Genomic DNA, 15,611 nt, shown 5'->3' with positions numbered 1-15,611 from the left:
GGGATCCCAACTTTCTCTTTACATATCTTTCCCTCTGCCCTAGTAGTACCCCCTGTTGTACTGGGTTTGTGGTGCCCCCATAGTCTGGCTATAGGGCCTCCTACTAATCTTGCCCTCATGGTCTTAATTCACCCTAAAGAATAATACCCTGAAATATTTATAAATAAATTAAATAATTAATGTGCTTTAGTATTCAATGTGCTTTAGCAGTGGAAATTTAATACCCTAATTCAATTGTGGAATATAAGAAGCAAATAGAATATAAAATTTCTCCCTCCAAATATAGGGCGGTGGACCCTATATATATCTGTCAAGTGCCTAGGTCCTATATGAAAATGTTGCCATCTAGCATTCTATAAAATTTAGCTCAGAAGGGAAATCACCACAATGCCTTTTTCAGGCCCAAATTATCATTTTTAGATCAAACAAAGAACTCCTATTATATAGTATAAAATATACATATTAAAATATCAGATAGCAGCCCCCTAATCAATAAAACCAGTTATATAGGCATAGATCAGATAAGTGTCTACAATATCACATTTCCCATGAAGTCTATGAGGAGTTTCATTTCTATTTTAACAATAGCAATATTATTATTTATATTTTAATATAAACAATGATATTATTCTTGCACGTTATTCTCATTATGTTAAAGATCAAATGCATAATAGTCTTCAAATACAGCCCTCATTCAGATTGCCTTATTTCTATTAGTGGCACCAAAGACTCCTTTTCATTCAGGTTTGAAGCCCAAGATTCATCTTTAATTCACTTCAAGCAATCCCCCACACTGCTGACAAATCAATATTTCAAAAGTAAAAGTCCTGTCATGTCAGTTTCCTGCTAGAAAACTGGGGAGGTCCTGAGGACAGGGGTGGGGAGCCAATGCCTCTCCATTACATGCTCAATTAAGTACCAGTCATTTATCCCGTGGTTTAAAACCATCTAAGATATGCATTAGACATTATAAATACCTCACAGCTCTGTATCTTTGCTATTATGAAGTATGGTTCTTTCTAAAAAATTTTAATTCCAGTATAGCTAACATACAGTGTTATATGAGCTTCAGGTGTACAATATAGTGAATCAGCACGTCTATACGGAGCTCAGTGCTCATCATGGTAAGTGTACTTTTAATCCTCTTCACCTGTATCAAGTATGGTTCTTACTAGCTAATATTGAATGACCATTTACTAAATATTAGGCAGTGTAGCCTTCACATAAATTATCTTTGATAACCTCAGGATAGTCCTACTAGGTAGATACTATTATATCTTTATTACTAACTTGAGTTAACCAAAATTACCAAGTGAGGTAACATATGAGGAAAATTCATTCCATCAAGTTTGTGATATGTCTGAAATAAAAGAGAGGCAGATGAAAAGCAGTGATTGAAGTGTGTATCTTGTAACTCTGAGGCTAATGGCACTAATAATTCCTTTCCCTCTGTCCCTTAAGCTGGGTGTAAATATTAACTCCAAATGGAATGGGTGTTGTTATTCTCTAAGGAAGGAGCACAGCTGCTGGGAGAGGTCACAGAAATTCTACTCCCCATTTTCTCTAAGCTATGACGTAGTCAAATATTCCTGTTTACAGCTACTTTGCGTACTTCTCTGGTGACCATATCCAGATTTTTCCCCAAACAATTCTGATTTCAGACTTCCTGCTTCTTATGATCAGAGGTATGGTTTCAAGGAAATGCACCAGAAAACATTGTCAATGAATAACTTTAAAGCCAATAAAACATACTGACATGTTATTGTAAAGATCACAATGAAAAGGTGTTAAAGGAAGCAGAGGGATTGAAAATCTGAGGTCCTCAAGACAGACACTGCATTGTTACATGGGCTCCACAACACAGCAAAAGTGATGGTCCCTCCCTTTTGTCTTCTGATTCGAGAACCTGGCCATGTGTCCTAAACTGTGGTCTTACATAAGTCACTGTGTGTTCTGTGAAGGTATACAGCCAACAGCTTAGGAGAAGATAGAGCCCAAGGCATCCTTCAAATAGCCAGAAGATCAAGGTGAAGAGACACAAGTGAAGTAGCTATGTTCGATGTTGGATAAATCTTGTGATAATAAGGTTTTGCCCAGAGCAGCCACTTTTATTTTAGGAGATGAAAATCGAATCAGTTCTTGTGATGTTAAACCCAAACGTACATGGAATTCTTTAACATATGTACTCAATTAACTTACTATGGATAGGATCAAGTAATAAAAATCATTAACATTTCCATTTTCTGAGAATACATTAAAATGATGCACACAGAATGTAAGGATGTTGAAGATACTCTTCATTTGCTGTGGGAGATTCAATTAATGTTGTTTTATAAGTGGAAAGATGTTTCAAAATATTCATATACTTTTGACTTCAAAAAATAATATGCTCATGAAGTCTTCATAGTGAAGATCTGTGATGTATTTAGCATGGGGGGACAAAAAGCATGAGAATCCAAGAGCTTGATTGTTAATTAAATGCCAAATAACACACTGAGATGACTATTTTATGGCAATTGCAGAAAATTCCAAAGAGCAAAGGTTTGTCTCTTTATAATCAAGGGGTTTGTAATACCAAAGCAGAGTCTCCAGGTGCTGAAATGTTCATTTCTTTTTCTTCAGCAATAAGTATGTCCTCAAAAGGAGACCAAGTAAAATTATACCAACTTGGACTATAGTTTTTTTGTTTTCTAAAAAAATAAATAAATAAATACACAGTGCCAATTAAGAAAAGAAAGATGCAACTTTTTTAGGCTTTGTATCTAGACTGCTCGTCGTCTAAGCCTCTCCAGACTAAGCCTGTACTAATGAACTTTCCTTTCCACAGGGAGATAAAGAAGCTGAGTTAGGACTTCCATTTTCCCCACTTTGTGACCGGAAGTCAACGATGGTGGCCCAGTCACAAATAGGTACTGTTGTGGAGGGTGGGCACGTGTGTGCCAGTTTTCAAATGGAGAAACCATGTTGTTTAAAGGGGCAAACATCCATGAAACTTCACACTCCTAACAAATTTGATGTTTAGACTGATCTATATGGTGCTAAATGATAAGGATTTTGAAAAACTCTCACAAAATGAATTCAATCAAGCAGTATTAGTAAATGTAATTGTTATTCTATTTACAACCTTCTTACAAATGACAGGCTTTCTTCTTGTTTAAGAGACAGCTTTTTTTTGTATTGTGTTGCTGATTATTGTAATCTGTAATTTAATCCTTTGCATATAGAACAATTCAATGAAAATGTTAATATATCTGTCCCGTTATCACTAAGTTTGCATAATATATTCAATATGCCAGTTTACATTCCTTTGGAAAAAAATTCTTATAAGAAGATAAACCAACAAGTTCAACCCATTATTATAACATATGGTTGCTATGCTGCATGCTCCAAATATTTGTAATGGTTATCCCCTGAGCCAGCACCTTCATTACTGAACTGCAAGATTAATAAACATTAGGATTGCCGCCTTACCTCTCTAGCTGCTCCAGTACCACCTCCAACAGAGCAGTAGTCAACTGTCAGAAAGAGTCTCGCTCTGACCTTTGCCCCTTCCCATCCAAGTTCCAACAGCTGTTTTTCTAGCCACCATAACACTAGTACCTACCATTGTTTAGCAGCTGTGAGCATAACAGGCTAAGAACCTCCTCAGGGAAACTGGAAAGAATGGAAGTGTCTGAGGCTTGTTGCTGTAATATAAATTGCTACCCTGTTAGCAAGGTGACACCTCATTTGATGGTCTCCGAATTCCAGGCATTGAAAACTACAGACAGAACTTGAAATAGCCTACTGGTGGCCAATGAACATTGCTTTGAGTGGAAGGTATCAATTAAAACACAAAACTATTGAAGTTTTCTTGAATTAAAAATGCACCTTAATGTATAACATGGCTAAGCCAGTTACTTAAAATGCGAATTCCTTTTATCTGTGTATCTGATGGATGGAATACTCTTCAAATGTGGATCTTTCTGGGTTCACTTTAAAAGCTTCCCTCCAATTTCCTCTTATATTCAAATGATCGTCCATAGCTCCCAGGTGTGTTTAAGGCCACAAGCACTTGATTTCCAGTGCCATACCTCTCCAGGGACACATAGTGTTGAAATGTGTACACAGTTTAGAGTGGGTTGTCTCCTTCTCCCCATAAACACTGGGCATTGCCCCATTCTCTCTGTGTGTCATTTCGTATCTTGACGAATACTTTAAATTTAAAGTCTGTATTCAATCCTGACATCTCAAGGTGGTGGAAATAATGCTGTCTCCCAGAGATGTTACTGTTCTCTTTACTGATTTGACAAAACACACCCACGTGCTGTGAACTAACGCTTTACATCCAGAGAATAATAAACAGCAATTTGAAATATTAACACACTGGCAGGAGGCTCCTACTGATATAGTCAGAGGGTGCAAAAAAGTGGGTGCCTTCCTGTGGCCTGAGAAGCAACTTCAATTCTCTTGTTTCTTTGAAGCTTAGATATTATTTTTTGTTGGTCAATAATAAATTCAACAAACAAGTGGAATCCTTTCAGAAAAGTAATGATCCCTGTCACTGAGAGGAAAATATAATCATTCTGGTTAGACTTGAATTTATTGTGAACAAGAGTATAAAAACTGAATATTAAATAGAAAAGCCAATATACTTATCAAGCTTAAATTGCATCACTTCCACTGCTTGAGAGATCATTTTATAGAGCTATTAAACTATCTCTAAAGATTGTGTTATTGGGTTAAAAATAATTTCAGTGGGTAAACCAAACCAGTATGTAGCTGATGCTTTCTACCCGATGCATCAGACTCTTCATTATTACAGATTTTAGAGTTCAGAAAATTGTAGTGTTTCAATTCATCTCTCTCTCTCTCTTTTTTTTTTTTTTTTGCTTTTGTAGGTTTCATTGACTTCATAGTAGAGCCAACATTTTCTCTTCTGACAGATTCAACAGAGAAAATTATTACTCCTCTTATAGAGGAAGCCTCAAAAACAGAAACTCCTTCCTATGGGGCAAGCAGGTTTGGTATTTTCTCTTTTTTTGCGTCTTTTTTTTTTTTTTTTTTTAATGATTATCTTCATTATCTCTTATAGCTAGGTTGGAAATTCTTAGAATTATTAGATAGTATTGCCACCTAGTGGCTCTCTATTATATTGCACCTGCCTTTGAAATTCACTTCATGTCCACTACAAAATATATCAAAGTACTAACTAATATATCAAAGTACTAATGAATATAACACAAGAGTATTCAATACCAGAAGAATTAAAATATCTGACTTTTGTGCAAATGTATGTATTGTGTCTTGGATGTTAACATATATAGTTGTGTTGGTTTGCTTACAAACAAACCAGTTACAACCCACTTGTAGATCTAGAGAGATGCCTATATCAAAATAAAGCTTGCGGATGATGTGAGTACAACAGATCCATATAACATCTAACGGTAACAGTAGCATCCACTGTATATGCGATCACAATATTTCAAGCTAAACATTTTTCATTGACAAATTTGTTAAGGGATATTATTTAAAACTTCCAGTTGTAGGGGCGCCTGGGTGGCGCAGTCGGTTAAGCGTCCGACTTCAGCCAGGTCACGATCTCACGGTCCGTGAGTTCGAGCCCCGCATCAGGCTCTGGGCTGATGGCTCAGAGCCTGGAGCCTGTTTCCGATTCTGTGTCTCCCTCTCTCTCTGCCCCTCCCCCGTTCATGCTCTGTCTCTCTCTGTCCCAAAAGTAAATAAACGTTGAAAAAAAAAAAAAATTTAAAACTTCCAGTTGTAGATTAATCATGCTAAATTCTTGTCTATCTGAACACACAACTTTTCCTAATAGCACACCACTAGGTTCCCAAAATGTTGCCCCAAAGAGGAAATTGAGGAAATGTTCTCCTGAGAATGATTCAGGTTGGCCCCACTTAGGGCTCCAGAATCATGATGCCCCATTTGTTATGTTCACCTGTGAACTCACCACCAAGTCAGCTCACCTCAAGTATCTGATTTTCTAATGAGGCCTAGCCACCTTATAATGCAAGAGTGCTCCAACCTGCTGCTCTGGGAGTCCTTGACCAACCCAGGGAGTTCCAGCCGGAGTCCTGGCCCTCTCCATGATGGGAGAGAAGGAGGGATGCATGCTCAAAACTGGGCCTGAGCACCTGCCATCCTATTTCTGCAGCTGGCTTTGTGAAGTGTTTCAGGCTTTGCTCCCTCATTCCATATCTTGACAATAGTGTTTTCTGGGCTTTTTTTTTTTTTTTTTTTGGTTGTTACTATTAGCTTATGCACCTTTATTGGGTTCACCCAGTGTTGATTTGTTTAGACGATCAAATATGAAGGGCACCATGAACGATGGAACCTATTCCCCAGACTACTCCCTTGCAAGCGTGGACCTGAAAAGCTTCAAAAACAACCTGGTGGACATCATCCAGCAGAATAAAGAGAGGTGGAAAGAGTTAGCTGCACAAGGTATAGTTGTTTATGAAGCCTTACTACTCTCTCTTTCTGTCTTAACTCTTCCTCTGGGATTTCGGATTTTTTCCCCCTAGATTTCTTCTTTTATGAAATACACAAACTTTTGGCTGTGCTTGGAATTGGCTACCCTTTGATTATTCATCACAAGGTTGGCTTATCTGTTGAAGAGATTCTGCTGTGTTTATGTCATGTGGACTGCAGAAATCTGTGTCAGTGGGTGGCAGTGACATGAATGCAAAGGATGGGGCAAGAAAATGGTGACAAAACTTTATGTGACAGATTAACCTCCTGTTAATTTCTGGAAGTGCTTTTGAGCCTGTGTTTTAGGCTTTGCACATGGCTTTTGTGTTGCATTAGGAATGTAACACTCAGTGTCAGAGACACTCGGGTGTGTTTTTTTGTTCAATTTTACTAAGTTACTTCTTCGGGTGACAGTTCCATTCATGCGTTGGAAAGAATCATTTGTAAGCCTTCCCTTAAAGGAAACAAATGGGAAGCTAGTGTTAGCCATTTCTGACATGTTTTCTGATTCAAGTACATTCGTTGTTTTTGTTTACAAGATATGTGAATTTGTAGCAGTCATTATCTTTGTTCAGGAAATTAGCTTTCTGATTTCAAATCTGGCCCCCATCTCCCCTCATGCTCGCTCCTGTCCATAGCCCTGTGTCTCTCAGGTGCTGTACTCCCTGCACGGTGGCCTCTGGCAGGTTCTTGAAATACTCCCAGAGCCTTTGCGATGATTGTTTCTTCAGCCAGAGATTCTCCCCTTAGAGTTTTCTGCAAGGCTGAGTCCTCCTTGGCTAGCAGTTTGTAGTATGTATTTATTTTTATTTTGAAAAATAGCACTTAACTCCATTTTCACATGGACCTTATAAGGTATATACTATTATTATTCCCCTTTTACAGATAAGGAAACTGAGGCAGAAGACAGTGATGTGACTTGCCCCAAATCCCACAGCTAGTAAGTGAAGGAGCTAGAATTCACTCTTTCTCCCCAATGCAGTGCTCTAAACCTTCATGGTAGGCAGCTCCACCAGGAGGCCCTCCTTGACCATGACAAGTATGTCGTCTGTCCTATTTTTCTCTGATTAGGGCCCAGTTCAGTCACTTCAAAGTGGTATCACTAGTCCATAATTGATGATATTTATTTATTCCTTTTAAAGTTTATCATCTGTTTTCCAGAGGGGGACATATGATTCACACAAGTTGGGACATGGTCTGTTATGTTTTCCAGTATATTCCTTAGCTCGTAGCACAGTGTTGGGCATATCATAGGCACTCAGTATATATTCATTTAATTAAATAACTACTTAATGGTGTCACATTATTTCTCCACCTCTGCTATTAGGAGATAAAAGAAATACCATTCTAATGTCTTCATCTGACTGTGTAACTTACATTTTCCTAAAAGTCTGATCTTCGTTGAGAAGAAATAGAGTTTCCCAGGCTTTGGTGGCTCTACACAGCTATCATGAGGACCACTTCCTGTATTCACACAGCACCACCCGCCCCCACCCCCCGCCACACACACACACTCAGAATGGCCCTGTACTTAAATCCTCTACTGTCATCATCTTGAAATTCTTAAAAATTTTTCAGTCTCAGTTTTATTTTACATGGGGACCTGTAATTATGTAGCTAGCCTTAACCATTACAGAGGGTCTTTGTAATACATTATTGTCACTCAATAAAAAATATAATGCAGTACGAGACCCAGATGGCCAAACTAAAATATTGTCAAATCCATCTAATTGGAGACTTCAAATGATGAGAATTGCCCCTCTCTATGGACAATTACTGAAGCACAGTAAGATATAAATCCCAAAACTATAAGCCATTTGAAAACAGGAACAATGTCTATCTCATTGTCATGATTTTCTCAGAGCTAGCATGTCCCGGCATACTGTAGTTGCTTTAAAATTATTTAGTGAGGATAGTTTTGAATGAATGAATAAATGAATACTTAAATTCCACTTTGAACGTATTTATTCAGAAAAGAAAACAAATAGATATATTAGATATTCAGCGATGCAAGGAAGAGAGGAGGGGAGTAAGAATTCTGAAATCCCTCCTGTGTGCCAGGCATTTGACATGGATTATCCTATTTCCTCCTGCAACAATCTTCCTAACTGGAGGTGACTACTCTCATTTGCTACATATGGAAACTGAGGATCACACAGCTTCTAAGCAGTAGAGTTAAAACTGTTCTGATTCTTTACCCATTTTCCCCACTGCATGCGAACACCTCTTAGTATACTATCTTTTCAAAAAAGTTTGAAAAAGTTCACTTGAAGCCTTTATCTTCAATGAACCCAAAAAATCCAATTGATCAAAACACACTCTCCTCTAAGAAAGTTTTAATTAAAATAAGCAACACTACGCCCCAAACATCAACCCGTCACCTGGAATCTATCTGTCATAAACCTGTGAAGGAAAACTCTTTATCAGAATTGAATTAGTGACTGCAATTTCTCCCTTTTTAATAGACTCTCTGCCACCATGCTTTACTGAATATTTTGTTGCACACAGACAGTAAACTTTAGATCTATATAAAGTTCTCAATTTACATTTCTGGAATTGAGTGATAATATCTGACTCCTATAGTTAGATAAGATAGAACCAAGATTTGAACACAGGCAGCCTGGCTTTAGCAAATTAGAATCATGGATCATTTTGATAATATAATTTCCAAAGGATAGTTGTGTAGGGTACACACATTTTGAGTAAAGCAAATACTGCCAGATTTGTTTGACTTGTAACATTGCATGGTTGGTTGCTGTTTCCAATGCAGTGGTGAACTAGATAAACTTAAAGACATATCTCATGGTAAAAATAAATAAATAAATAAAATGCTGGGTGAAATATTGCTAACAAGAAAATGACAGACAGTGCTTCAAGAACTATCTCCCTGTCTCCTTGCTTGTAACAAGTAATGAAGAGTACTTTGCTTGCAACAACAAAAAATGAAAGAAAGAAAAAAAGAGAAATTGATGTCCTTAGAACCCATCCAAATAAAGATAAAACTGAAATTGAGAGAGATACAGAAACTTGGAGCCAGAATCTCTCTGGAAGGTATCTGCTTACCTTTGCTGGAGTCCTGGGTTTGCAGACTGAATTGACCACCACACAGGGTTTTTATGCCAGAAGTGCAATCACCATATTTTTTTAAATTTTTTTTTAACATTTATTTATTTTTGAGACAGAGAGAGGGTGTGAGTGGGGGAGGGGCAGAGAGAGAGAGAGAGAAAGAGAGAGAGAGAAAGAGAGAGAGAGAGAATCCGAAGCAGGATCCAGGCTCTGAGCTGTCAGTACAGAACCCGACACAGGGCTCCAACTCACAAACCATGAGATCATGACCTAAGCAGAAGTCACACACTTAACTGACTGAGCCACCTAGGTGCCCCTGCAATGCACCATATTAAGGATCAAGGGATAAAAACCTAAGATCTTAAGAGATGCAGAAAGAACATTCAGGAAAATTCAGTGTTTATTCATTATAAAAATTATTAAAATTAGAGGAGCCTTTTTAATCTAGTATTTCTGTTTTCCTGCTTTTCTTGCCTTCATTTTTACTGCTTGGGTTGTTTATTTTTTCCATTCCAATTCATTTCCTTAATGGTGTGAAATATTTACACTTTATTCCTATTATTGTCATGATTAATTAGAAAATTTTAAATGCATAATCAATAGTAGATGACAATGAAGTTAATAACTTTACCCTTCCACAAAATAACACAAAAACCTTAGAAAGCTTTGTCTCTTATGTTCAAAAATGTTTTTAAAATAGATTTTATATTTAATAATTAAAATTTAAAAATCGTCCAAAAAATTTAAAATGTATTCTTGAAATTCAAGAATATGAGGACAACAGCTTTTTAACAACGTTTTCAAAAATCAAGGTAGTGCAGGAAGACTTTCTCAACATCTCTTGCATGCTTGCATAGTTCCTCAGTTAGCCAGAGATTGGAGAGAGCTATCTAGACTTTCCATGGCTCTTCAACTGCTAGGAATTCTCTTTGAAATCCTGCTCATCTACCAGTTACCCCAAACTTGGACGGCAACCTCAGGCTTGCAAAGCTGTGTGTTTTCCCCATTTATTCTAAACCAAACCCACTGTTTTACATTGTGGAAACCAGGGGGTTTTGCCCTCTGCTTCTATCCCAAATTGAGTCTACCGCCTCTGGCAGCAGAGCTGGTTTCCGGTGCCATTCTCAAGTTGAGGTTGGCAGGGAGGTTGGGAGTAGCTCCAGGCAAAAAGGTCACCGATTGCTGTTTTCCTTACCTGAATCGCTAGCAGTTTTTCAAGAATAAATGCTTCTTAAATTGTTGTGTCGCCTTGGTTGATTTCCATTGTGGTGGAATTGTTTTTGTTAATATTTTCCAATTGTGTACTTGTTTTCTGTGGAAACACTCTACCCTTTTATGTCACTAGAACAGGAAGTCCTCTTTCTCCACATTGGGTTTTGGGAGTTATATGAGGTGATTTGTAGAATCTGCTTAGAAGTACCTAAAATAGGGACGCCTGGGTATCTCAGTCAGTTGAGTGTCTGACTTCGACTCAGGTCATGATCTCGGGGTTCATGAGTTTGAGCCCCATGTCAGGCTGCATGCTAACAGCTTAGAGCCTGGAACCTGCTTCAGATTGTGTCTCCTGTCTTTGCCCTTCCCCCACACTCTCTGTCTCTCTGTCTCTGCCTCTCTCTCTCTCTCTCTCTCTCTCAAAACTAAACATTAAAAAAATAATAAAAAAAAAAGAAGTACCTAGAATAGTAGCACTATATGAGTTGACTGTTATTATAATTATTATTGGGTCTCCTGGATGGCTCAGTCAGTTAAGCACGTGTTTAGCTCCAGTCATAATCTCGCAGCTCATGGGTTCCAGCCCCACGTCCAGCTTTGTGCTGACAGCTCAGAGCCTACAGCCTGCTTCAGATTCTATGTCTCCCTCTCTCTCTGCCCCTCCCCTGCTCACGCTCTTTCTCTCTTTCTCTCTCAAAAAATAAATAAACATTTAAATAATTATTATTTACGGTGCTTCTGTTGTGTTCTAGGAATTAGGGATATAGAAAAAAAGAGAGAAAGACAGAGAGAGAAACAATAATCCCTACATTTATGAAAGAAGCTGTGGAAGCTGGGAGCAGGATTGCATTTTAAGGTAGCCAAGAAAGGCTTTCTTAAGGAAGTGATCATTTAAATAAATACAAGGAAGAGATTAGAAAGAGCAATGAGGAGGTGTGGGGGAATAAATTTTCAAACAGAGGAAATGATCAGCACAATATTTGAGAGGTGGAGTTTGCCTGACATGAAAAAATAACAGGAGGTAAGTGAAACAGAAGATCGGGCAAGTGGGACTAATGTAGGCCCTGTGATAAATGGATAACATGACACCACATCATTGGTTTTGGCCCAAGAGGGATAGGAAGCCAAATGTAGCATTTTGAAGAAGAAAAATAAAATGGTCTGAAGTTTTAAAAGGATCACTCTGGCTACAGAATGGAAAATATTCTGTTTGGGAGACAGAAAAGGAAACAAGGAAGAGAGAAAAGAGGCTGTGGTTTAACACAGGAGAAAGCTGGGGACTTAGACCAGGTAGTACTGATGGAGGGAGAAGTGTCTAAATTCTGGGTGCCTAAAGATGGTGACTTGAATGAGTCGGCATGAGAAAGAAAGGATAGCAACAAGAGATCAGATTCTGGATATGTTTTGAAAGAACTGATAAGATTTGTTAAGTGATTATATCTGGAGTATGAAATCAAGAAAAGAGTCAAGACTAATGCCAGAGTTTTTGGGTTTCTTACGCATTAATTGTATATATGTAAATTTATAGAATCATTCTCCAGAAAAACGTGGCTTTCTCTAGCAAAGCTGAAGATGCACATGCCATGTTTCCCAATAATTTGACTTCTGTATTTTTACCCTAGAGAGATTTTGCTCATGTGCATCAGAAGACACGAACAAAATATTCACTATAGCATTGGTATCGAGAGCAAAAAAGAAAAAACTGAAAACAACAGTAAAATGAATTCACAGGCTGCGGTGTATTCATATTATGGAAAAGCATACAACTGTTAAGATAAATGAACTTTAGTTGTGAGTACCAACAAAGATGGAAGTCACAAATAATATGAAGCAAAATATACAAGCTGCCACAATAGAGCAAGAAACCATTTATAGAAAAATTTTAAAAACCCATAAACTAAATAATAGGTTTTAGAATACACTTATGATAAAACAAAAGAAAGGGGAAAATATTCAGAATGGTTCTAGGGGAATGATGGGACCCTTAGTAATAGTTTATCTCACAAATGTTCATTTTGTGATTATGGTTATACCTGACATATATACTTTATATGTGTAACTATAACCCATTTATATGAGTAGAATGTTTCATAATAAAAAAGTAAAAATGCAATCTGGTACAAAAATACATCTACTAAAATAGTCATCAGTTTTAAAGCCAGTATGTATCAGATGTTGCCATTGTAATTTCCTGCTGCCATCACCTCTAGTCTTAAGTACACTGAAGATGATAATTACTTTACTATAATTGCATTGAGATGAAAATAAGCAGGTTACATGATGCTTAAAGTTTTAGAATATTAATTAAACAATAAGGCTCTGAACAGAACCCCAGATTCTTGGTGTTCATATCAGCTCTGACAGTATATTTCACAGTTATCTTAAAAACATTCCACTAATCCCGAAGCAGGTATGGACACTTAGGCCCCATGGTATGAAGCTCCTAGACCATCAGTAAAAGAAGACACTTTTTAAAACAGTAATTTCACTCAGGAAGCCTCCTATTAAGGATCTGGGGGCATCTAATAATGTTATATGTAAACACATTCCTTTTCAAAAAGTAAGAGATAGAAGTTAAAAAGTAAAAAATGCTTTCCTCCATTCCAAACTATTTTGGTTTTGGTTAAAACTTACCCATTTAGAGTGAGGAAAATATCTTCATTATCTATTTCTCAACATTCCTCAGCATCTAAAGTCTTTCCTTTTCCTGCAGTACTTACAGAGAAGACAGGAGATTTAAGAGGGCCTGTGGCTAACCTCCTAGTGACACAAGTGGAGGGAAATAGTGAGAAAAGTTGCTCTCTGCTTTTATTTCTACCTATAAAGTTTCAGGCAAACCACGTAACTTTCCGTATCCTCAATAAATGTGATTATTGGGCACGTAATATCCACCCCCATGAAGAAGCCGACATTCCCAATTCCCATTTATGTTCCAGAGACTTGAAGGTCTATGATGCAGTTCTGAGAGCAAGGCACCTAAGAAAGTGAGGAGGGCGGAGGGGGGGGGGGGGCGGGAGAGAGACAACAAAAAAGAGCACATTTGCCTCTACTGGTGGCTGTTGGTGACAGATACCCGCAATTAGCAAGCAAGGAAACCATAGGCAGCAAAGAAATGTAACAATTCTAAAGGAACAGATAAATGTACCTTGTTTTTGTTGGTGACCTGCCATCCTGTGTCACAAGCTGAAATGGAAGAGTGGCTTAGCTTCATGCCTGGAATTGTTAAAGAAGCATGTCTCTTTAGAGTAGCCCCCAAATGGCAAACACAAATTTTGGTTCTCCTTCAAGGCAAAAGAGTTACTTTGGTAAGCCACTTGATGGTTTGGTTTGTGTTTAGAACAAAAAATTACAAACTGAACCAGATCCACCAAGTCCACCTTAATTGGAACAAAAACTGCAAACTAATCCCAGATCTGCTTCTGATCTTCTCAAAGAAAATGTGTATTTGACAAAAACAAATTACATCCCAGAATGGAATTGGGAGTGTGGGGTGGGGAATGGGGTCATACTGGAATGGAATACAATATGTTTCTTACTGTACTGGGTAATTTTCTGATTTATTTGATATAGATTCAAATCCCAAAACACTAGGCTTAAAGACGATTAACAAGTGAGAAAAGGAGGCAATGTGGTAACTGAGACACCACGAGATTTGCATTGTGCATAATTAACAGCTATTTATTTTATTTTCTTTTAATTTTTTTAGTGCTTTTATTTATTTTTGAAAGAGAGTGTGTGTGAATGGGGGAGGAGCAGAGAGAGGGAGACACAGAATCTGAAGAAGGCTCCAGGCTCTAAGCTGTCAGCACAGAGCCCGACATGGGACTCAAACTCATGAACCGTGATATCATGACCTGAGCTGAAGTCGGATGCTTAACCGACTGAGCCACCCAGGGGCCCTATGATTAATAGCTATTTAGAACCAGAAGGAAACCTAGAGCTAGCTTAAGGCAAATAAGACATTTTAGAATATGTATTAAAACTTGCAAATACACAAGTGTTTTCTAGTTTCTTTTGGGGACTTACTTCCTATGTAATTGCTCTATGGTCATAGAATATGTTTGGTATGATATTATTCATTTAAACTTTTCACACCTGCTTTTGTAGCTGCTTTTAGTGGCTCATAAGTTCCACCAAAAAAAAAGAAAACAAGTAGGATTTTGGTCAGAATTACTTTGATATTTTGGAAAGAATTGTCATCGTTGATATCAAGTCTTCCTATTCATATAGATCTTATATATCTTCTTTCATGTTTCTCAGAAAGTATATGTTTCCTTCATAATAATAATAATGGTCATGGAAAATACTTGTTAGTGTTATTAGATGCCCGGCATTACATTAAGTATATTATATATCATGTAATCAATATTTATAATTAATAATAATTTATTTCAAAAGTTTGAATGTATTTTGTTGGATTTTCCATCAGTATTTTATATTTTTGTTGCTGTTCCAAGTGGCTGTTTCTTGCTGCTGTATAAAAATACAATTTTATTTTGAAAACTGATCTTCTGCAAATGACAGTTTTTTTCTCTCCCAAATGTATATCTCTAATGATTGTTTTTCTTGAATCAGTTGCATTAGCAAGTTTATCCAGAAGCATCTGAAATGGAAATGGTGAGAGCATTTAGGTTGTCTCTGAATTCAAAAGGAAAAATATTCAATGTTTCAGCAATAAAGTGTGATATTTCTTAATTTTATTTTGATCTTCTCTTTATGAGGTTAATTACATTTCCATAAATAATTTGTTAAGAAAATGTATTTTAAATGAGACATTTAATTTTACCAAATGTCTTTTCTGTGGCTTTTTAAATAACTCATATGATTTTTCTTTTTAATTAGTTCATATAATGAATTAAGAG

At 37.2% G+C, this 15,611-nt stretch overlaps 1 protein-coding gene across 8 annotated transcripts in view; it reads left to right on the top strand.

The window, feature by feature from the left end:
- PDE1A (phosphodiesterase 1A) overlaps positions 1 to 15,611 on the top strand; it is a 331,820-nt gene that overhangs the window by 293,827 nt on the left and 22,382 nt on the right. For 6 of the 8 annotated variants that reach the window (XM_045480418.1, XM_045480417.1, XM_045480419.1 and 3 more), the window contains 3 exons: positions 2,828 to 2,909; positions 4,881 to 5,001; positions 6,284 to 6,444. In XM_045480418.1, the coding sequence (XP_045336374.1) occupies positions 2,828 to 2,909; positions 4,881 to 5,001; positions 6,284 to 6,444 (364 nt within the window). The remainder of the gene's footprint in view (positions 1 to 2,827; positions 2,910 to 4,880; positions 5,002 to 6,283; positions 6,445 to 15,611) is intronic. The other 2 variants (XM_045480420.1, XM_045480422.1) reach the window with 1 other exon arrangement.

Source organism: Leopardus geoffroyi, chromosome C1 (genome assembly GCF_018350155.1).
Source record: "Leopardus geoffroyi isolate Oge1 chromosome C1, O.geoffroyi_Oge1_pat1.0, whole genome shotgun sequence".
Classification (NCBI taxonomy): Eukaryota; Metazoa; Chordata; class Mammalia; order Carnivora; family Felidae; genus Leopardus; species Leopardus geoffroyi.
Note: the sequence above shows the minus strand (reverse complement) of the source record. Positions and strands in the feature narration are given on the sequence as shown.